Consider the following 23399-nt stretch of genomic DNA (forward strand, 5'->3'; position numbering starts at 1 on the left):
AAACTGGCTGACACTGACGGCGGCGGTGCACAAATGCTGCGCAGCTAGCGCCATTCGACGGCCAACACCGCGGTTCCTGGTGTGTCCGCTGTGCCGTGCGTGTGATCATTGCTTGTACAGCCCTCTCGCAGTGTCGGGAGCAAGTATGGTGGGTCTGACACACCGGTGTCAATGTGTTCTTTTTTCCATTTCTAGGAGTGTATAAACGTAAGCTGTAGCTACAACGTATAAGATGTTAACTAATTCTTTGTCGCAAAGTACTTTGTGTAGAATCCTCTACTGTTGCAATCATTTTGGCCCTAGAGGTGGCAGAATCGCAACATCGCATCTCTTCCCCCTTCCCACAATTCCAAATGTATCCTGGAAAATGAGCAAAAGTTTGGTACAGTACCTGTTCAATGCAGGGTGGCACTGGATGAAGGTCTGTGAGATTTCATTACAATAGAATGGCTATTTCAGGAACATTCTTTGCATCTAATTCGTTTGTAATGCCTGTTATTGCAGCATTAAGTTTTGCTTTGAAACATTGTTACTGCATTAAATACAGTTGATCCGTTTGCAAACGAGCTCAGACAGTACCTTGTCGTTTCTCGACTCATCAACTTCTGAGGTTCTTGTTTCTCAGTTATTGGTGAGATATCAAACAGAAGAGAATAGATAATGATGGCGCCAGCAATCGTCCAGAGCGCTGTTCTCATTTCATCTACGTTTGTGACTCGGTCTGATGAAACTTTGCATTAGTTCATTTGCAATACCATGTCCTGTCTCGTGTAACAAGTTAGAAAGGAAACGCTTTTCCACGAGACAAGGCTGCATGCCAAATAGAAACAGTAGTACTGGCACGTCTGTCGAAGCCTTACTCTCAAGGCCGCCCACACTTACCTTCTGAGCGCTGACTGTCCTCTGCGAAGAACAACCACAGCAATAAAGTAAACGAGTTGGATGTTTTTCAGATTTTATTTATTAGAACATTTAGGACTACAGATACTTTTAGGATCAGTCTTTGCACCCCAATGGGTAATAGTAGGACACATACATACCACTGTCTTGCTTAACAAATGTATCGTTGACAGTGCAAGGGGAAGTAAATTTAATGTAAAATAGAGTTGAGGGAAGGGTATAAACAGAAAGCAACAAAAATTTCGATAACCTATGTAGGCTAATTTCAGTTACGAAAAAGAAACAGGAGTTCCCTTTTACATGGTAAGTTTGAAAGGGTAATAAGCATGAAAAAATGTGTTTTAATGTGTTTCGGATGCAAATAGCTGCTGAGACTTTTCGTTTGAAAGTTGTCCACTACGGTTGATGTAATTTTGAGCAAGTGGTGTACCAACTACTCTGAAACTGATTTACTACCAAAGTTTGATTCCTAGCTCATTGGCTTTAACTATAGTGGCGAGATTACTATCTTGCTCAGTTATCAATAACAAACAAAGCTAAACCATTGATTCTCGTACCATTTGCATTTTTCTACTTACACTTCCTTCCTTAAACTATTCTTGGCTAAGCTGCTATAGGTGAATGCACAAAAATACAGGGAATTAGTCTGTGTTTAAGGTTTTCAAGTACCTTGCGACATCGTTACTCGAATACAACACCACAGGGTATTGCATCTAAAGTGACAAAAAAATAACTCTATTAATAGAATCATCAGATGACTGAGTCTTCTTCACTACAGACTGGTCAGTTGGTAGGATGTTAGCATGTAATACTGCTACTGTGAACGTTGATCAGTGTATGGACAGAGAATGGTATCACTTTGGGTAACTCCCCTGCTGAGTGAAATTCCTTAATGGCTCGGGCAAGACGGGCCTCTGTTAACAAGTAGAGAATCACGTGATTGAAACTGGGATGGTGCCCGGTGCCTAGGCAGCCGCCGTCGCCGCCTCCGTTGGCTTTTGCTGCTGCTGCTGCTGCTGCTGCTGCTGAGCTTCCTTCAGCTTCGCCTCCAGCCGCTTCTTGTGCTCGCCGTCGGGGTCATACTTGCGAGAGAGGCGCTGCCAGTCAGCGCTGCGCTCCTTCATCATGAACTCGAACACCTTCCGCACGTTCTCCTTCTGCTTGGCCGAGCACTTGGAGCAATCCGACTTGAGCGCGTCTGGCAGCACCTCTGCGAACACACATGTAACGTGTCACATTCGTAGCATGTTAAAACAAAACTTTACAAACAGTCTTTATAGAGTAGTTATCGATTCTGTCCATTTTAATATATTGAGGGCTCTAAGGAGTGTCTCAATTCTTTTGGGTGGAACTGAAATAGGTGATAGTGAAACTACAAGCGATTATACTGAGGTAGGGAACCATGGTAGGAAATGCATATTTATTCTGTTATGATCATACACCGTTTACACTGCATAACAACAGCATAAGTCAAAGTAAATATTCAAGGCAACGAACGCCGGTCTCGTGCATGCATGACAACGGCTCATAAAGTTCTACCGCACTCTCTCAAAGGCCCTAGTACCTATTGTACCAGAAGAAAGATAACGTGGACCCTAGCAAGTAGGTCTTCGTCCGTCTCTGTGGGGGTTTGGTACACCAGTTTCTTGACGTAAACACAGAGGAAAAAGTCCAGAGGTGTGAGATGGCTATTGCGGGGTCCATAGGACAGGACCTCCACTTCCAATCCAACGATGAGGGTACGCGTTGTTCAGATGCTCGTGAACACAAAAATTAAAGCTGATTCACCGTCGTGTTGAAACCACATCCTTTCGCAGACAACAAGTTTTACAGTCTCGAAGAACTGTGGCACCACATCTCGCACTGTCTGGAACCGCGTAACCGCTACGGTCGCAGGTTAGAATCCTGCCCCGGGCATGGGTGTGTGTGATGTCCTTAGGTTAGTTAGGTTTAAGTAGTTCTAAGTTCTAGGGGACCGATGACCTCAGAAGTTATCCCATAGTGCTCAGAGCCATTTTCGAACCACATCTCGCAGGAACACCAAGTAACGTGGACTGGTCAGACTGATAGGCAGCAAATGAGGTCATATTAGTTCATTTTGGACATTGCCCGTCCATATGTTGACAGAGAATCGTTGCTGGTGGTCACCGCTTACTCCAGACATGGCTGTTGCGCCTGTGGAAAACACGATCACCGGTGAATGGTTCCTCATCTGTGGAGAGTACAAGGTCGTCAGGAGTATACACTGTTTATCACCAGCTGCGTTCAGGTGTACAACAGACACTCAGGATTTTTGCCAGAGTTTGGAAGAACTGTCTGCGTCATTGCAAATACATGCATTGAGACTGGCGGTCGTCACTTTGAACAATTACTATGAGTTACGTTGTTGTTACGCGATGTGTGCTGTGTATGTGCGTAACACCACAAATACACATTTCTGACCATTGGTTCCCTATCTCAACATAATCGGTTGTGGATCCACTATGACCTGCTTTAGTTTGACCCAAAATGTTTGAGACGCCCTGCATACGTCATAGCTACAGCGTCCATCAGACTTCACGAGGATAACAAGAAATTCATAATTGAAAGTGGATTCATGTAATGACATCCCACATCACAAAAAACATTCTTAGCAATGCTGGATGAAGTTTTCGCATTCTTACGAGAAGGAAGACTGAATATGTGTTAGTGTAATCTGCCTGAGCTACCATCGTTTTGTGGATGATATCGTAATGTTTATCGCAAGTGCCAATGAGCTTCAACAACTTAATCGTGGTGGTTTAAAAGTAGTTTTCAAAATCAATTTGAATAAGAGCAAAATATACTGCCCGACAAACAAAAGTGGAGCACCAAGAAGAGATGGCCAGATATCAATGGAAATTCTTATACGTACAGACCATCGGAGAGTATATAAATGATTGAGAGCAGCAATTGTTGGTGACAATAGAACGGTCCTAGATTGCGTTAGTGTTTTTCGCGTTTATTACTGATACCAAGCTTGATAGATTATATAAGGGGCGTAAAAAGCATCAGATGTAAAGTGACCACCATGAAGGACACAGAGACGCCAAGCACTCGTGCGAGATAACGTTATCAGCACCTGGCATAATTTGAAAGAGGCCTCACTGTGGTCTCTATGTGGCTGGCTGGTCGAATCACGCAGTATCCAGATGGGGTATTCGTATGTGACAGTGCCACAATGTTGGACTGCGTGGGGAAGTGAGGAAAAGTGAGGAAAAGTCGTCCAGGCTCGGACTGGCCACGTCTGACCACCACAGGAGAGGATAGCCGTCTTGTGTGCCAAGCACGTCGTGACACCCTCACTTCTGCACCTCCCATTTTAGAGTAAATAATAGACTCGAGAGTGCAACCGGAATTCCATCGTTAAATGTAGAGGAGAGAGCGGATAGGTGGAAAGGGTACACTGAATTGCTCTGTGAGGGGGAAGATTTGTCTGGTATGATAGAAGAAGAAACAGGAGTCGATTTAGAAGAGATAGGAGATCCAGAATTAGAATCAGAATTTAAGAGAGCTTTGGAGGACTTAAGAACAAATAAAGCAGAAGGGATAGATAACATTCAATCACAATTTCTAAAATCATTGGGGGAAGTGGCAACAAAACGATTACTCAAGTTGGTGTGTAAAATGTATAAGTTTCGCCATATCTCGTCTGACTTTCGGAAAAATATCATTTACAGAATTCCGATGGCTGCTAGAGCTGACAAGTGTGAGAATTATCGCACAATCAGCTAAAAGCTCAAGCATCCAAGTTGCTGAGAAGATTAATATACAGAAGACTGGAAAAGAAAATTGAGGATGTGTTAGATGACAATGAGTTTGGCTTTAGGAAAGGCAAAGCCACCAGAGAGGCAATTCTGGCCTTGCGGGCGATAATTGAAGCAAGACTAAAGAAAAATCAAGACACGTTCATAGGATATATCGACCAAGAAAACCTGTTCCATAATATAAAATGGTGCTAGATGTTCGAAATTCTGAAAAGAGTAGGGGCAAGCAATAGGAAGAGACGGGTAACACACAATATGTGCAAAAACCAAGAAGGAATAATTAGAGTGGACGACCAGGAACGAAATGCTCGGATTAAAAAGGGTGTAAGACAGGGATGTAGTCTTTCGACCCTACTGTTCAGTCTGTACATCGAAGAAGCAATGATGAAAATAAAAGAAAGTTTCAAGAGTGGAATTAATATCCAAGGTGAAAGGATATCAATGATACGATTTGTTTATGACATTGCTATCCTGAGCGAAAGTGAAGAAGAATTACGTGATTTGCTAATGGAATGGACGGTCTAATGAGTACAGTATTTGAACTGAGAGTAATGAGAAGTAGCAGAAATGGGAACACCGAGAAACTTAACATCAGGATTGATGGTCACGAAGTAGATGAAGTCAAGCGAAATAATCAATAACGGACAGAGCAAGGAGGACATCAAAAGCACACCAGCACTGGCAAAAATGGCAACCCTGAGCAACAGATGTCTACTAGTATCAAGAATAGACCTTAATTTGAGGAAGAAATTTCTGAGAATGTACGTTTGGAGCACAGCATTGTATGGTAGAGAAACATGGACTGTGGTAAAATCGGAACAGAAGAGAATCGAATCATTTGAGGTGTGGTGCTACAGACGAATGTTGAAACCTAGGTGGACTGATAATGTAAGGACTGAGAGGGTTCTGTGCAGAATCAGAGAGGAAATCTATAAGTGGAACACTACGACAAGCAGAAGGGACACGATCATGGGACATATGTTAAGACATCAGGGACTGACTACCATGGTACTGGAGGGAGCTGTAGAGGGGAAAACCTGTACAGAAAGACAGAGATTGGAATATATGCAACAGGTAACTGAGGACGTAGGCTGCAAGTTCTACTCTCAGACAGTGTAACATATATGACCAACATTCAGAAAGAAAATAGTATCACTATTGAAGACGGCAACTGCGTAGACAGCAAGATATTATAAACAAAGGAGTAAGATAGGCCTACGAGAGGGGTAGTTATCACCTCGAAAAATACACTCACGAAAACATATCGCAACACCAAGAAGGAGTTATTCGACATAAATGTGCGCTGATAGACGTGTTTTTCCACCTGAAAGATTACGTCTATTTTAACTTCGCTCCTGTCGCATAAGAGTGACGCTAGTAGCACCACTATGAGGATACAAATCAGGTTTGCTTTAAATACAGACTGTAACGATCGTGAGGTTTAGAGGCTGGATGTAGTCAAGAATGCCTATACGGCGTCAAAGACGCAATTATCAACACCTCACTGAGCTTGACCGACGTTGCGTAATCGGGCTACGGGAGTCTGGATGTTCCTTATGCAGAAAGACTTAGCAGGAATGTAGCCATTGTACGTGATTGCTGACAGCGGTGATCTCGAGAATGTACGGTTACAAGAGGACCGGGCGGGCTCTGGACGGCCATGTGGTACTAGCGAGAAGGAAGACCATCGTGATCAGTGTATGACTCTGGTGGTTCACACTGAAACAGCAATTCGAGCAGCAGTTGGCATCACAGTGACACAGTGAACTGTTAGAAATCGTGTACTTCAAGAACAGCCCCGAGTCAGGCGCCCTGTAGCATGCGTTCCAACGACCCAAAAACATCGCCATTTGTGACTTCAGTGGCGCCAAACGAGAGCTCGTTGGAGGGCAGGGTGGAGGTTTGTTGCGTTTTCTGATGAAAGATGTTTCTTCCTCGGTGCCAGGGATTGCCAAGTGTTGGTTAGAAGGAGACCAATTGAAGCCTGCAACTAACCCTTCTGTGTGCTAGACACACTTCATCTGCAACTCGAGCTATGGTTGGGATGAGACTTCGTATCAGCAACACCACTCTTGTGGTTATCCCACGCACCCTGATTGAAAATCTGTACGTCAGTCTGGCCATTCGACCTGCTGAGCTGCCATTCATAAACAGCATTCCAGGGAGTGTTTTCCAACAACATAACGCTCGCCCACATACCGCTGTTGCAACCCAAGTTGCTCTACAGAGTGTCGACATGTTGTCTTGGCCTGCTGGATCACCAGATCTGCCTCTAATCGAGAACATGTGGGATATCATCGGACGACAACTTCAGCGTCATCCACAAACAGCATTAACTGTTCTTGTATTGACCGACCAAGTGCAACAGACATGGAACTCCATTCCGCAGACTGCCAACCGTCATCGGTACAACAAAATGCAAGCATATCGACATCCGTGAACACAACATTTTGGTAGTTACACCGATTTTTACCAGTATTTCACATTTGCAACGGCTTATCTCGCTCTTACATTAACCTTTGATCTTGCAATGTTAATCATTAAATACACTACTGGCCACTAAAGTTGTTACACCAAGAAGAAATGCAGGTGGCAAATGGATATTCATTTGACAAATATATTATACTAGAACTGACTTGTGATTGCATTTTCACGCAATTTGGGTGCATATATTCCTGAGAAATCAGTACCCACAACAACCACCTCTGGCCGTAATAACGGCCTTGATACGCCTGGGCATTGAGTCAAACACAGATTGGATGGCGTGTACAAGTACAGCTGCCCATGCAGCTTCAACACGATACCACAGTTCATCAAGAGTAATGACTGGCGTATTGTGACGAGCCAGTGGCTCGGCCATCATTGACCAGACGTTTTCAGTTGGTGAGAGATCTGGAGAATGTGCTGGCCAGGGCAACATTCGAACATTGTCTGTATCGAGAAAGGCCCGTACAGGACCTGCAACATGCGGTCGTGCATTATCCTGCTGAAATGTAGGCTTTCGCAGGGATCGGATGAAGGGTGGAGCCACGGGTCGTAACACATCTGAAATGTAACGTTCACTGTTCAAAGTGCCGCCAATGCGAACAAGATGTGAGCGAGACGTGTAACTAATGGCACCCCATACCATCACGCCGGGTGATAACGCCAGTATGACGATGACGAATACACGATTTCAATGTGCATTCACTGCGATGTCTCCAAACACGGATGCGACCATCATGATGCTCTAAACAGAACCTATATTCATCCGAAAAAATGACGTTTAACCATTCGTGCACCCAGGTTCGTCATTGAGTACACCATCGCAGGCGCTCCTGTCTGTGATACAGCGTCAAGGGTAACCGCACTCATGGTCTCCGAGCTGATAGTCCATGCTGCAGGAAACGTCGTCGAACTGTTCGTGCAGATGTTTGTTGTCTTAAAAATGTCCCCATATGTTGACCCAGGGTTCGAGATGTGGCTGCACGATTCGTTACAGCCATGCCGATAAGATTCATGTCATCTCGACTGTTAGTGATACGAGGGCGTTGCGATCCAGCACGGCGTTCCGTATTACCTTCGTGAACCCAACGATTTCATATTCTGCTAACAGTCATTGGATCTCGACCAACGCGATCAGCAATGTCATTATATGATAAACCCCAATTGCGATAGGCTACAGTGCGACCTTTATCAAAGTCGGAAACGTGATGGTACGCATTTCTCCTCCTTACACGAGGCATCACAACGACGTTTCACCAGGCAACACCGGTCAACTGCTGTTTGTGTATGAGAAATGGGTTGGAAACTTTCCTCATGTCAGCACGTTGTAGGTGTCGCCACCGGCGCCAACCTTGTGTGAATGCTCTGAAATCATTTGCATATCACAGCATCTTCTTCCTGTCGCTTAAATTTCGCGTCTGTAGCACGTCATCTTCTTTGTGTAGTTATTTTAATGGCCAGTAGTTTATGTTACCTACACAAATATATTACAGAAATTTCATTACCCTACATTAATTATTTTTTGTTGTGGTGGTTTCTTTTCTGGCAGTGTAAAAGCCACTTGACTGTTTGTTTGTTTGCTGGTATGTATCAGCAGTCCCGGAACACTGTACCGGAGCTCGCTACTGGAGGGGAAAAAAAGAGTGAAGTGTGGATGAGATGAGTTGGTCCATCTTGTTTTGGTTCCTGTAGCGGCCTGTTACTGTACTGTTGCATAGCTGTTTCAGGACTACACACATTTATCTGCAAACAAACCAGATATTGATTAAGTAAACTTATTTTTTCGAGGCGGTAATTGAATCTTTATGACTTCCCTTGGTAGAGCACTCTTCGTGAAAAAAAAACAGTGTTTTCAACACCGAAAAGAGAAGTTTACAATTTGTGTGTATTAACAGTTTTGGTTGATGACAGTGACACATGGACTTTTAATGCGAAAACATTGAAAATTGAGGATGGACCAGCGAGAAACTGAGAATTACATGAGGTGAATTACTATAAGAGGTATGGAGACAAACAAACGGAGAGTGAACAAATATAGTGAAAGACGTAATTGTGGTGTTATAGAAGTGAAATGGAGGTTTCAGGAGAGGGATGCATTTATGGACTGTAGATGGGTCAAGTAAGTTCTTTGTCGGATTTCTGGAGATAGCAACGTGACGAGCTAATGTATGACGAGTGGCTGTCGTTTGAAAACATGCACTAGAAAAGTGAATGGTTGTACCTGTAGATGAAGGACGTATTGCATTGGAAAAGTCTATAGGTGGCCTTTATCTAGCAGTGTATGTCATGTAGCCGATGATGATGATGATGAAAATGATCATAACTGCCGACGCCGTTGTTCGTAAACAGTGCACAGACACACGGACACAACAGGAAGTTAGTAAGATCGGTACTAATAATAATTCCTCTCTCAGGCAATGCAGAAATGTAAAACCTCACTCAGATCAACAAAAATCCCAGAAAGTGACAACAGAACAAACAGGGATACAACAGTAAGGCGTCAGTGGAGCAAGAAGCAAGCATCTCTCACAAAGCAGAATAAGTGAAATGCACAAAATTAGTATCCCGTTGATGGTATTGATAAATGTGTTATTGGGTAACAATTTCCGCCACATTACGAACGATACAAGGAAATACCAGATTTGCAAAAACTTCACAGCTTTGGTCGTACAGAAATGGAATTCCAGGCTAGAAAATAAACGCCGAGAAATTATGGGAACACAAAGCTGAACGGACTTCCTACCAGATCTTTCCAAGTGACAAAAAATTGCGATCGCGCTGGGAATCGAATCCGGAACGTCGGCATTAATAACCAGAAACGATAACCATTACACTACATTTTTGACTTAATTTCTCAAGTTTTTAATTTTTAGTCATCAAAATAACAAAGCCAGTTACAGTTAAAAGATTGAAAAATGTATGCAGTCACGTCGGTGTTCAGTCTTGACACAACATTAATTTATCAATACTAGCAAAATCTTTCGTTATTAACGTGATCAGAATGCTGGATCCTGTGTCTATAAGTCTCTCAGAAGCAGAAATAAACTCGTCCTGGATTACTGCCACTGCCTTCTCTGCTGGAACAGGTTCTTTGGTTTCGTTCTTCATGTTTTTGTAGCCAATCTGGTTGTGAAACAGAGGTTGCTGAACAGTGGTAGCCGATCCATCACGATAATTAGGTATATCACAATGACCAATAATCAGTAGTGTCATAATTGGACATACAACAACGTCCATGTATATCCAGTTCCTCTAGGATATTGGAGACATAATAGGGAAAGACCCTTCTATAGTACTGCACAGTGGACAGCATCTGCACCGCTGCAAGTGTCGCTGTTGGTTTTTCGTGTTCATCCAAGTACGAGGGTTGGAACTGTAATAGAGCCAACAATTTATTTACAGCTCGTACAAAATAGATAAGGGTTTCAAAGTTTTACTGACCTTCAAAGTAGTCACCAGCATTGTGCATAACACAATGTCTTCGATGTGGAAGTAGTAGGAAACACTTAGCAGTGCCAGTTGTGTTGACAGAGCGGCGCGGTTTATTGCCCGACTAATTTGTAGCAGTTCTGAAGCGAATGCCGTGAAGTGTTTCCTTCAGTTTAGAAATCGAGTTGAACTCACGAGAGCTTAAGTCAGGGGAGTGCAGTAGGTGGTATAGCACTTAGCAGCCCCATCAATCAAACAAATCAGTAACAGCTTGCACTGTACGTGCTTGAGCATTGTCCTGCAAAATGATGGTCAGTTCCTGCCGAAAGTGTCACCACTTATGTGTCTAAGCTGGTCGTAGGCTGTGTTCCAAAACTGAACAGCATAGAGGCAGAAGTGATGACACTTTCTACAGGACCTGACCGTTTTGCAGGACAGTGCTCAAGCACGTACAGTGCAAGCTGTTACTGATTTGTTTGAGTGATGGGGCTGCTAAGTGCTATACCACCAACTGCACTCCCCTGACTTAAGCCCTCATAAGTTCAATTCGATTTCTAAACTGAAGGAATCACTTCACGGCATTCGCTCCAGAAATGCTACAAATTAGTAGGGCAATAGACCGTGCCGCTCTGTCAACTCAACTGGCACTGATAAGAGTATCCTATGACTTCCACATCGCTGACAACGGGTTCTACACAATGCTGGTGACTACTTTGAAGGTCAGTAAAACTTTGAAACACGTATCTATTTTCTTCGAGCTGTAAATAAATAGTTACCATTATTAAAGTTCGAACCCTCGTACGTCTGCTTCCTAGCGTTAAGAACTCTTTTAAGGATCAATGTATAGTACCAAGAAATTTGCGGATGATTGCTGTTGTATTTGACAAGCGGAAGAACGCAGATTGCTTCCAAACTATATCTAGTACTAAGCGTCACGTCGGCAGTAATAATACCACAATATTCGAAAGCAACTCCAGCAACGCCCTCGCCATTATCCGAATAGGAACTGAGACTCACATTCTTCGGAACAGCTTACGAATAATATCATTCAGCAACGGCTATTTTGTTCTTCATTTGTAACAAACCTGCGCTATATTTTCTGATCTACACACAGTGATTTCAAGTTTTCATGTTATGCATGGCATGGTCAGTCTGCTTTTGCTTATGTTAAATTAAGAACTACATGTGCCATGTACCATGCTAAAAACAGTTTGTGGTGACACTGCCTGAGAGATGCTTCGACGGATGAGAAAACTAAAAATTATAACAAAATCAATCGGTATGAATTCGAACAAAGAGCCGGCACTGTCACCTGCGATTGAAACAGCAGAGGAAGAGCCAATATAAATGGCTGAGAAAAATAGGACGTCTCTAGGGAGGTAGTTTTAAGGATACTGCCAGCGAAGCTTCGCGAGCAGCGGAGGTGAGTTATACTGCACGCATTACTTACGTTTCTGTTCTAAATGGGTACTTAATTCAGAAGCAAGTAAAGACGTGTAGTGTGTGACAGGACGCTATTTGCTAGAATACTGGAGTGTACTCTGTCACTGCCTCCCCTCCTAACCCTGTTTCTCCGGTCTGAACAGGACGGTAATCAGTTCGCCCTGCGGGGTTATATATGATTTCATATAAAGTCTTAATTTTTATTTATTATTACAGTAGCTGTAAGTATAAATTTTACTTAACTGTGAGTAGAAGATTGGTAAATCGTATGATTAAGATTTCTGTCACTAGTCTCGTTAATAGCAATGACAGAAGTAGAGCTGGCGGTGTTACGTAACACACAGCATCTCCCATCCTATTAGGAGGCAGTTCTATATCACAAGAGGTTGCAGCTTTGCTCGTAAGATTCGCCGCAGAGAGTACTTTTACAGAGGAGAACCTTTGGATACCAAAGTTTATATTGTTGCATAGTCAGCACCCGCAGACTAACAATTCTTTTTCGTCTGTTGGTAGAATCGGACTGTTGTGTTGTCTGTGCTGATTGGAGCCTTGATTTCGGCATGCAGCTGTTGCCGCTTCGAACATATCAAAATGGGTAATATTTGGCTATGCAATATTGCAGGAAACGGAATGTCGTGTTTGGAGAACGTTTTCAGTTTAAGCTTTTTTCAAAATTGCAGCTTTTGTTTTGACTATAAGAGCCTTGTAGGTTTAAGCATTTCATGAGTCTAGTATGCATGAACTCAGGAAAGCATCACATCTCTCTTTACCTTTTTTCCTTTTCAAAGTACTGAATGTAAGAGGAAGTCTTGTCAAAGGCCTTCACATCGTGAGTTTTTTGTTTCATATCTAAATGAGAGCACTTCTTAATAACAATGATAATCGATGTAGACAAGTCACTATTTTCTAATTCTGTTTGTGGCTAATACACTGCAAAATCACAATAGTTTTCAAGTTAGTCCTTACCGAGCCTTCACTTCCCACTTGCTTATTCAAAAGTTTTGAAGTACGGTTACCTTGACGCACATTACAGCCTGCGTGATCCAATTATTAGTGAATAACTCAATGGCTTTTGGCTTACTCACATCGCACCTAGCGATATTTATTTATGTAACACAAAAGCAGCAAAATTTCTTCCAGTTCATCTTGTTGCAAGGATTACAATGAAAGATGGCGTGCACTGCTGAGTAGAGCTATGTTTCCGTTGATGCACTAGTAAGTCATATCATTTTTAAGCCCAGTCTCACACATCATTACGTGCTTAAGGAACAGTGATTGTTTTTTCATTTTACGCAGATTCAAATTACGTACAGCTACAGTATGTCGCCAATTATTAGGCCAAACGACTATCGTATTTAGAGTGCTGTGTTAAAAAATATTATTTTGTTCTACACTCACAGCAGTAGGAAGGTACCCTTTATAATCAGTGATCAGTTCAGTCATGATACAAGAATCGTCGACAGCTAAGTATGTAAACGTTCGTTTGGTTAACATACGTACCGATGTTGTACAACTGAAGATTTTATAAATGTTTTGTATTAGACGTTTCACGTAGTCTCCCATAATGGTTTCATACAGGCAGCTAGAAGTATGGAAGTTACACAACATACTACTCGCACAACCAGAAAGAAGCAATTCATTTACTCAGATACAGTAACGCAAACTAAAAGCCTCCATTTCCGGCAGAAATTATCCTAATTCAGTAATTACAACGATGGTTGGCAGTTGCCTAACGCCGGCCGCAGTGACCGAGCGGTTCTAGGCGCTTCAGTCCGGAACCGCGCGACTGCTACGGTTGCAGGTTCGAACCCTGCCTCGGGCATGGATGTGTGTGCTGTCCTTATGTCAGTTAGATTTAAGTAGTTCCAAGTTCTAGGGGACTGATGACCTCAGATGTTAAGTCCCATAGTGCTCAGAGCCATTTGAACCATTTTTAGTTATGAGAATAGCTAAAGGGGTCCTTTTAACGTGATGCACACGGATAGCAAAAGGACTCCAAATGTTGCTATTTACTCCAACAGCTAGGTGACAAACAGGAAACAAGACAACTGACAAAAAATAGATTTTTTTGGAGAAATCTTACTTCTCTACTTCCAGAACTTTTAATGCTGGCTGCGGGGTGAATTCATGGAAAATGATGTTTCTGAACATTACAGATGTACATCATACAGCAGAAACTCTCCATCGACGGACTCGGATATAGTGGTAAGTTGTCCCAGTGGATAGTCCGTCAAAAACTGAACGCAGATCAAGCATGAAAACAGGAAAAAAGTGTCCCGAAATGTGAAAAACGAAATTCAATACGTGTACCATCGAGCGAACCGCTAGCACCAAGGCGTGTTAGTCGTGTTAGACTGCGAAGGGGGAGATTAGTCTTCAAATCTCCCTTATGCCTTCTTTTTTTTCATAAAATTATGAATTGTCCTTCCGATCTTTGACACGTGTGTTTGCTGTATTCAAATTTGTGTTGTGGTGTAACGTCCATTTGCAACAGCGAGGTGTAAGGAAGGGACCTCCTATTTCTTGTACATGAGTACCACATGTTATGACTCTTACCTTCCGCATCTTGCCTGCTCTCACTATTCATCATGTTTACTTGTGAACGTAATATATTCTTACTTCAGTTGTGTTCTGTAACCAGTGTATAGTACCTGTTGTGTACATAGTTCCACGTAGTCAGCGCGTACACAACTTTCCCACTAGAGCGCGCTCTGCTAAGCACAACAGCGCAGGCGCAGCGTTCGTCCGTCTCCGCACTACGAGATGGCGCTGCCATAGAGATGGACCAAATTCTGCTTCCGCCGATCCGCGTATTAATATGTCACGCAGCCAGTGAGATTGCTGCTAACGTAGAACCTTTTCTCCTCGCGGATCACACTTGCGCAGTGATACAGGAACGCGTGAGGTATTATAACGAGTGTACAGACCTCTGATTAGTCAGTCTGCATTTGTCTGCAACAGTCTGTACGAGTTCTACATTTGTCTGTACCAGTCTATAGTCAAGTTTCACTCTGCGCCTAATAAGATTACCAGATTCCTGTACAAAGCCATGAAGATAAATGTATAGACTCTTTTGTCAAGTATCAGAGATATATGTGAGAATATGATTAACGCACCAATACCAAAGGAACTTCAGAGTGTCAATTGTAAATAGCATCCAGACCCAAGTTAAGTAATTTTTATGCTTGTTATTATTTTAATAAATGTGTGTGAAAATTAATCAAGTTTAAAGTTGGTAACCGTCAATCTGCTACTCTAAGTGTGCAAGTGGCATTTCTATCGTCTGACCTAAGGGCAGAAGATAAACACGCCATGATAAGACCACAAGACATATTGCTGACACTCGCCTACTTCATTAGAGCGACAACTCAAATAATCTGATGGTGTGTGTACCGAAGGTCTTGCAGTACACACACCACAGTATGACAATTGCCAAGACTATAGAATGAGAACAGACACATCAATGGGTCCGAGGAAGATTTGAACATTGAGCTTCCAGTTTGCAGTCAAATGCCTTGACCGAACAACCATGACACCAAGGTTCTTGCAGTCTGCTCGATCTGCACATCTTGATGTCGGACCATTCAATGTTTCTGTTTTGCTTCTTTCTTTGCAGTTCAGTACATCTTCTTCCTGTTTCCATGCTTTATCTCTATTCCGTTTTTGACGAGCTGCCCACTAGGCCATTTTACAAGTGAATCTGAGGAAAAAGGGGAGCGGGAGGGGGGGGGGGGGGGAGGTTTCCCTTGTTACAAACATGAAATGGCACACATATGGCAGTCTGTCGTGGATAGGTGAAAGGGAACGAAAGACACTCTGCCAGCAAAATTCTCTTGGTTCATTTACATAATCTTTGACTAGTGTGGAACATTGCTCAGCAGTTAACTTTCCTTGTCATTACTGCTGCACGACTTGTTTGTTTTACGCCTCTTTGACACTCTACAGACGACCAGCACACGTTGTTTCTTTTGTAGCAAATGCCAGTTTGATTGAGATAACATTGAAGTACTTAAATAAAAAGAGTAGTTTACCACTTTTTTTAACGTCGTCATTTTCTATTTGTTACTCACAGTAAGGTTGACCTCAATATTATATAACGACGTCACGTCACAAAATTTTCGTAACAAGGTGTTAATTTGCAGTCTACTGTAATCAAAAAGTGTACCATCTGCATGATGCATCGAAACTGAATTTCGATTTTCTGGAATTAGTAGGAAATGTTGGAATCGTTATTGATTTAATTAATTTAATCTCTTCCCAGAAACGTGACTGGTTGCTGTATTTATAATACCACCTGAATCACATTGTACCAAGTAATACGATGCATAGGATCTCTTTATAAGAGATCGCATTAATTAATTTTTCTTTTCAAACCGTGTGACAGATTAACTAGGAGTCCAGACATAATCGTCATTGCCGATTTCGACCACATTTATGGTATATGAAGGGCCTGCGCCGGAAATGTGAGACGAAATGGGAGCTACAGATGGCCAAGCGTTTAGAGGAAATGGCATTTTTGACGCTCGCCTAGTGCAAAATCAATCATTTATGTTAAGATCCAGGCTCCGATTACCGCAGTGGAAAGTGTACAGAACTTTAATCGGAGGGGCGTGGTGTTGAGTCCCTATTTTCTTTTTATTTTCAATTTTTGCGTTACTTTCACTGCAAATAAAACGAAGTAGTGTTCAGTATACGGTATTTATTAATATTTATCATAAAAGGCATGTAAAGAAAATCCAAATGCAAATTTAGGATTGGAAATCAATTTATTGGAAGAAATTTTAAAGTGTACAGACGATCGCTGTGACCGAGCTGTTCTAGGCGCTTCAGTACGGAACCGCGCAGCTGCTACGATCGCAGGTTCGAATCCTGCCTCGTGTATGGATGTATGTGATGTCCTTAGGCTAGTTAGGTTTAAGTAGTTCTAAGTCTACGGGACTGATGACCTCAGATGTTAAGTTCAGAATGGTTCAAATGGGTCTGAACACTATGGGACTTGGAATGGTTCAAATGGATCTGAACACTATGGGACTTAACATCTGAGGTCATCAGTCCCCTAGAACTTAGAACTATTTAAACCTAACTAACCTAAAGACATCACACACATCCATGCCCGAGGTAGGATTCGAACCTGCGACCGTAGCGGTCGTGCGGCTCCTGACTGCAGTGTCTAGAACCACTCGGTCACCCTGGCCGGCTCAGATGTTAAGTCCCATAGTGCTTAGAGCCGTTTGAACCATTTTAAAGTGTACATGAGAATTCGCTATATAATATTACATGCTTTTGTTATATTAAGGCTTATGATTTACATGTGCTGGGATGATATTCATCGTAAAATAATATGGAAAGCAGTAATTAACTCGGCAACTTGTACGCTTTATAAATGTCGCACTTTTTACAGTTATTTTGTTGTTTGAAAGTTTCTACAGAAAAACTAGCTTGGCTTACATTCTTGAAAAATTTACTCTCATCGCTCGATTTGGCAGTAAACCACGCGTAACGCATCATCTCGACAAAAATACTGGCGAGGACAGCTAATGATGTACAGTGGAATGCATTTTAATACAATCTTCTAGGGATGCGATTTGTTTCTCTTTCTCGATAAAAGCAGGTTTTTCACCAAATTTTTTACCTGATGGTAAAAACAGGCATCGCACGATGGCACTAGCGGAGTGGGTTTGGGCGGAATCACTTTAATAATGCACGATGGCAGTCCTTCTATCCTTCTTCATCTTTACAAATTTCGTCGTATACTTGTGGATTTTCTTGTCCTAGCCACGAGTCAATTAAGAGAAGAACTTTTTTTCTCTTGCACATAGCGCTTCATCATATAAGTGAAATTTTGTTTGTTTGTAGTTATTGTAGATTTCCTAGAGTTTGAAGAAGTAATGACGACATTCCTGGCAATAATTTTCCAGAGAGGGTTGTAGCATATTGTGCTGAATGCGAGTGGGTTACTTTGGTCATATTTCGGTTCATTTGCAGTGTAAGTAATGTGAAACTCGAAAATAAAATATAAAAGTTTTCGCATGGGTACTAGACCCCAAGGCCCTCGGATTGCCGTCCCGCACTCTTTCCTCTGTTCCAACCGCCGCCTACAAACTACGACAACAGAACCGCTATTTTTTCAAAACCCTTGGCCATCTGGAACTTTCAGTTCTGTCACTTTCATTACTGGACGGAATTGATGATGAAGAATGGGCGCAAGCCCCTTGTAAGTCAAATGTAGATACCGTCGAGACGCAGTATTTTGCGCAGCAACTTAGTGTAAGCGCAGATTTGCTGAATTGTCCTCTTGTTGTTTCGAACTTTTCAAACTTCATTAGTTAATCTGCTAGCGTAACCAGGCTGTTTAAAGTAAAAGTAGAAACTCTTCTTTATAATATTTCTAGTGTCCTAGGTGCATCACCTCAGAAGGGCAGTAGTGTGCTCTAGTATAAACTCTGTAGTTTAAATGCTCCGTGAAACGTTTACGCACTTGCAAGTTAAATGTTGATACAAACCTAACGATCTATTTTTTTGCAGTACGCAACATGTCAGTGTTTACATTACGCATGTTTGCGAGTACGGTCTTGATAACGTAGAAACCACAAAAATTTCTCATGACAAGCAGTAGAAAATATCAGCTGCACTGTAGATGACAGAAAGCTATTTGAACATCAGTATGTGCGATTAAGAGAATAAAATTTGCCACTCCAGATCGTGAAATTTCAGAGAAACATGTGTGGATGATAAAGAAGATCACATATACATTGAAGAGCCAAAACAATGTAACCATCGACCACCAAACGATGGAATGTCGTCTAGAGAAATCGTGGGAATGGTGACGCGGTAAGGAAAGTACAGGGTGACCCACAAGTAAGTTAACATCGGAAAATGCACTAATTCACGTACGTACGAGAGGTAAGAATTGTCATATGTGCCTGAAATGACATGGGATTTTATTGAAACCCAAACAGAGTGCAAAAAATGGCCAACGGATGGCCCTGGACAGCGACACGTCAGTGACGCAGCATGAGAACCGTGTAACAAATGAGCTGTAGTGAGAGAGGATGTCGTATCATTCCCAGCCTGGCTGATAAAATCCTGCTGGAAGGTACGACTTTTATGCAGTGTGGCTCTACACCCAGTATTGATACGCGTGTGAAAGATGTGTGCGAGGATTGCGTGCTGGGGCACCACGTCCGTCATGCTTGGCCTCGCAGGTCCCCAGATCTCAATACGGGTAATTATTGGTTGTAGTGTTACTAGAAGTCGCAAATCTATGACAGTCGTCATTATGAAAGCTAAAAGACAGATTCCGACGCCAATTTCTCACCATGCCTGATATGCTCTACAGTGCTGTTCATTTTTTTCTTCACTACGTGTGTTGATGAAGAACGGCCGACACACTGACACGTTGAGCATTTGTTACTAGGAACATCGTCTTTGCTGAAAATCAATTGTTATGGTAATCATTGTTTTTGTATCATATGAAACGCCATCTATTGGTCATTTTGTGCACTTTTCTTTGGTTTCAATAAACTCTCATGTCGGTGAAACCGCGAGAAGAAGACAAGGTGTCGTACATCCCTGACTCATCACAAAACGTGGTGGTCGGGGGCTTACCTTACCTGTAAAGGAGTACAAGAAGTAATCAGTGGGAGATATGAAGAGTAAGTACAGTCTTGGTGGAGGATACATCGTTAAATATGAGGTTCCGCAACAGACGGCCCCTTTATGTTCCCATATCGACCAAATGAAAGTGTCAATTACAAATGCAGCGATCATTGGATCATTGATACTGGACCGTGGGTCAATGGAAGCGTGTCACCTTGTCGTATTACCACGTTTCTACTTACATCAGTTAAATGGTCGTGTTGAGATATCGACATCATCCAGCCGAATAGCTGCTTGAAACATGCACTGCGCCACAGGTGCAGGTACTGAGTAATGGGAGATTTCAATTAGAATTTCGTGGAATCTGCGTCCGTAATCGTGTCATCTTGAGAGCTGTACACTGCGTGAACGTTATTACGGACCACATGCTTCACGCTTCATTTCTTCCCCGACATCTATTACGTTTTCCAGCAGGAAAAGTGACCATGTCACAGTGTTAGAATCGTGCTGCAACCATTTTCGGAGCAGGATTGTGTACTCTCCTTGATGTCCTGGTCATCAAATTCACTTTACCCGAACACGATGGTACACACCTGGGGCGCTTTCGGGTGGTAGTTCCGCACTCCCAACCACCGGTCCATAATTTACGAATTTACTGGAATTGCTTGACCTGAGACATCTGGGGGCCACCTATCTCCGAAACCCACCAAAGACTTGTCTGATCCAAGCCATGCAGAATCCCTGAAACACTCATTGCTGCCCAACGTAGGATTTGTCAAGCATGAAGCAAGTAGCAGAAACGCTTGCCATGTGCGGGTGGGCATCATCTTGCTGAAATGTAAGCCTAGAAGTCTTTGCCAAGAAGGGATAACAAACGGTGCGCAAAATATCGCCGACATACCGCTGTACTGTAAGGGTGCCGCGGATATGAACCAAAGGGTCCTGCTATGAAAAGAAATGGCACCTCAGGACGTTACTCCTGGTTTTCGGACCGCATGACGGGACAGTCAGATTGGTATCCCACCGCTGTCTGGAGCATCTCCAGACACGTCTTCGCTGCTCATCGGGACTCAGTTTGAAGCGGGACTCATCACTGAAGATAATTCTACTCCAGTCAGTGAGATTCCGGCCAGCAAGGCCGCCGGATCTCACCTCAATTGAGAACGTTTGGAGCATTATGGGCAAGGCCCTCCAACCAACTCGTGATTTTGACAATCTAACGCTCCAGTTGGACAGAATCCCTCAGGAGGACATGCAAAAACTCTGTCGATCAAGTTCAAGCCGAATAACTATCTGCGTAAGGGCCAGAGGTAGACCATTGCTGAGCCGTGCTCCGGCTCGCGTTGTAGCCGTGGCTAGGTTGGCAGCGTGTATTTTGGATAATGAGCTCTCGTTTCCTTCTTGTGTTCGTTGGCGCCACTACGTTTGCTCGCTTTGTCTGTCCGTGAGTAGGAGCAGCGGCGTTTATCGATATCGAGTACTATGGTACTGTCTTTGGAGCGACGTCTGGTATTTCCGGGTCGTCGTGTGTCGGAGTTGAGTTGGGACGGAGCAGCAGTGAGGTCCTACAACGCCAGTACTCGCCGAAGGAGCTGGCGATATATGCACTGCACGATGGGAGGATGTGGTCGCGAGAGGATTCAGCGAGTTTAAGTTTAATGGATTGTTATATTCGAGAAGTGAAACTTTCAGTTGTGTGTTGTCCGTCTGTCGATGTGAACGCACGGTCAAGCTGTCAGTTGGCGGCTGTATACTACGACTTTTCCGTTGCCTGACTTGACTGGCAACGACCGTTAGTTGGTCGTTCGGTCGGTCGTCTCAGTGGACGACGTGTAATTGGTCTTCAGACCGTTTCTGTGTTCTTAGCGGTCATGTCTACGTGCAATTCGTCTTGTTGCTGTATAGTGACTGTTTTAGGATTGTTTGAGTTGTTTGTGGAATTGTCTTTTGTGGTTCCATGTGCATCTAATCAGATTTTGAATTGGCAGTTTGGTCTGCGTACTAAGATTTGGTGGAGCCAACTTGTGTAACTAAATGCTTGTCATTTGACCATGTTAATTATAATTCTGTCGTGGTATTAGTTATCGCATCTTAGGTGGATTTTGCGAGTATGCTGGTCGGAGTGTAAGCCGTAACTAGTTTGAGTTGCAAACACGTTAAGTGAACATAACTCTTGGCTGCCTGTCTCACCGCTTACGCAGCTGTAGGGACTTTTCTCAGGTCGATACCTAGACCACTGTCTGTGGATCACTCCCTTCCTTATTTGGTCTGATTGTGCCAGTTGTTTAAAAATAATATTTTGTTCAAATTATTTCTATTGCTTGTGGCCTTCAGCCGACTAATAATTTGAATTCTTCTTAATAAGGCCTTCAGCCGTCATTGTAGCTTGCGTTACAGTCAATTACTTAAATGATTTTTTAAAAATAATATTTTAGTATTTTCAACGTTTAGTTGTCTTCCTCACTTGTAATTCAGGTCTTCAGCCGCTAGTTGTTCTGAAGTATTGTTTGTGGCCTTCAGCCAACAAATAGTTTTGAATTCTTTCTTAATAAGGCCTCGAGCCGTCAGTGTAGCTTGCGTCACAGTCAATTTTTTTAAAACGATTGTTTTTTTTAAACTATTTCCTTAAATAAAGTGTATCTGTTTACTGTGCAACCAACGGTAAGTGATTAGGCCCCATTCACATCTATTTCTGCTTTCTCTAAGTCCCACGTTTCAGTTGGGTTATTGATTTGCTCAATTTTCTCTAGAATAAATCAGCCAATGTTTCCGAAGTCGTAACCATTTATTTGTCTGTACATGTACATCACATCTACTGATTTCCGTCCCATTTGGGTTATTCCTTGGTGGTGCGACGGTTTTTTTTCTTTAGAGTGTATGAAGCGCTCCAAAAGTGGAGCAAATGATCATAATGTTTTGGCTCATCAGTGGATATACTGTTTTGAGTGTAAACACGGACAAAAAGTGATGGTATTTATTGAAGAAAACCATGCTCAAAATCATGTTAAACTGTAGTTTTAAAACGGCGGCCTTACGGCTTAGACGGCTATTGAAAGCGAAAGTGGTGTCGGAGAAAGCGGTCCACGTCTCGGGAGAGTGTTACGTCAGCAGTCCCCGTCGAAGGCACCGGCATCTGGCCTCCTTTCCCGGTCGGGCAACTTCACGGACCTTGTCCAGTACCCCAAGCCAGCAACAATACCAAAAGAAAACAGAATATGCGGATGTAGCTGCAGGAAAGCTTCGTCTCAGATTCTCTCTTCTCGAAAGGCTCTGAGCACTATGCGATTTAACTTCTGAGGTCATCAGTCGCCTAGAACTTAGAACTAATCAAACCTAACTCACCTAAGGACATCACACACATCCATGCCAGAGGCAGGATTCGAACCTGCGACCGTAGCGGTCGCTCGGTTCCAGACTGTAGCGCCTAGAACCGCTCGGCCACCACGGCAGGCTTTAAACTACACGAAAATAGGGGAACTTGTTCGAACAAAAGTGAATGAACATTTAATACGCAGGAAAGAAAGAAAGAAATGTCACAAGAATCAATATTCCGCCTGGTATTATCTGTCTACATCATTTTATAAATGAGACATTTTACTCCAAAGAACAGTTTCAGGTAGCGACGGCCTAAAAATCATAAAAGAATATTTGTATTGCAATTTTTTAAAAAAAGGGTTAACATGTAATCCACAACAGTTGCCCAGTAGCTGATAACGTGCTCTTGTTTACAGGATTACATTCGTTTTTCGACGGTGTTTA

The 23399-nt window shown here is 42.8% G+C and overlaps 1 protein-coding gene across 1 annotated transcript in view; it reads right to left on the minus strand.

The window, feature by feature from the left end:
- Positions 1 to 943: 943 nt before the first annotated feature.
- LOC126272394 (ejaculatory bulb-specific protein 3-like) overlaps positions 944 to 23399 on the minus strand; it is a 28654-nt gene continuing 6198 nt past the window's right edge. Inside the window, exon 2 of the mRNA XM_049975218.1 lies at positions 944 to 2110. Coding sequence (XP_049831175.1) covers positions 1866 to 2110 — 245 coding nt within the window. The 3' untranslated portion in view covers positions 944 to 1865. The remainder of the gene's footprint in view (positions 2111 to 23399) is intronic.

The sequence above is a fragment of the Schistocerca gregaria genome, chromosome 5 (genome assembly GCF_023897955.1).
Source record: "Schistocerca gregaria isolate iqSchGreg1 chromosome 5, iqSchGreg1.2, whole genome shotgun sequence".
NCBI classification, from domain to species: domain Eukaryota; kingdom Metazoa; phylum Arthropoda; class Insecta; order Orthoptera; family Acrididae; genus Schistocerca; species Schistocerca gregaria.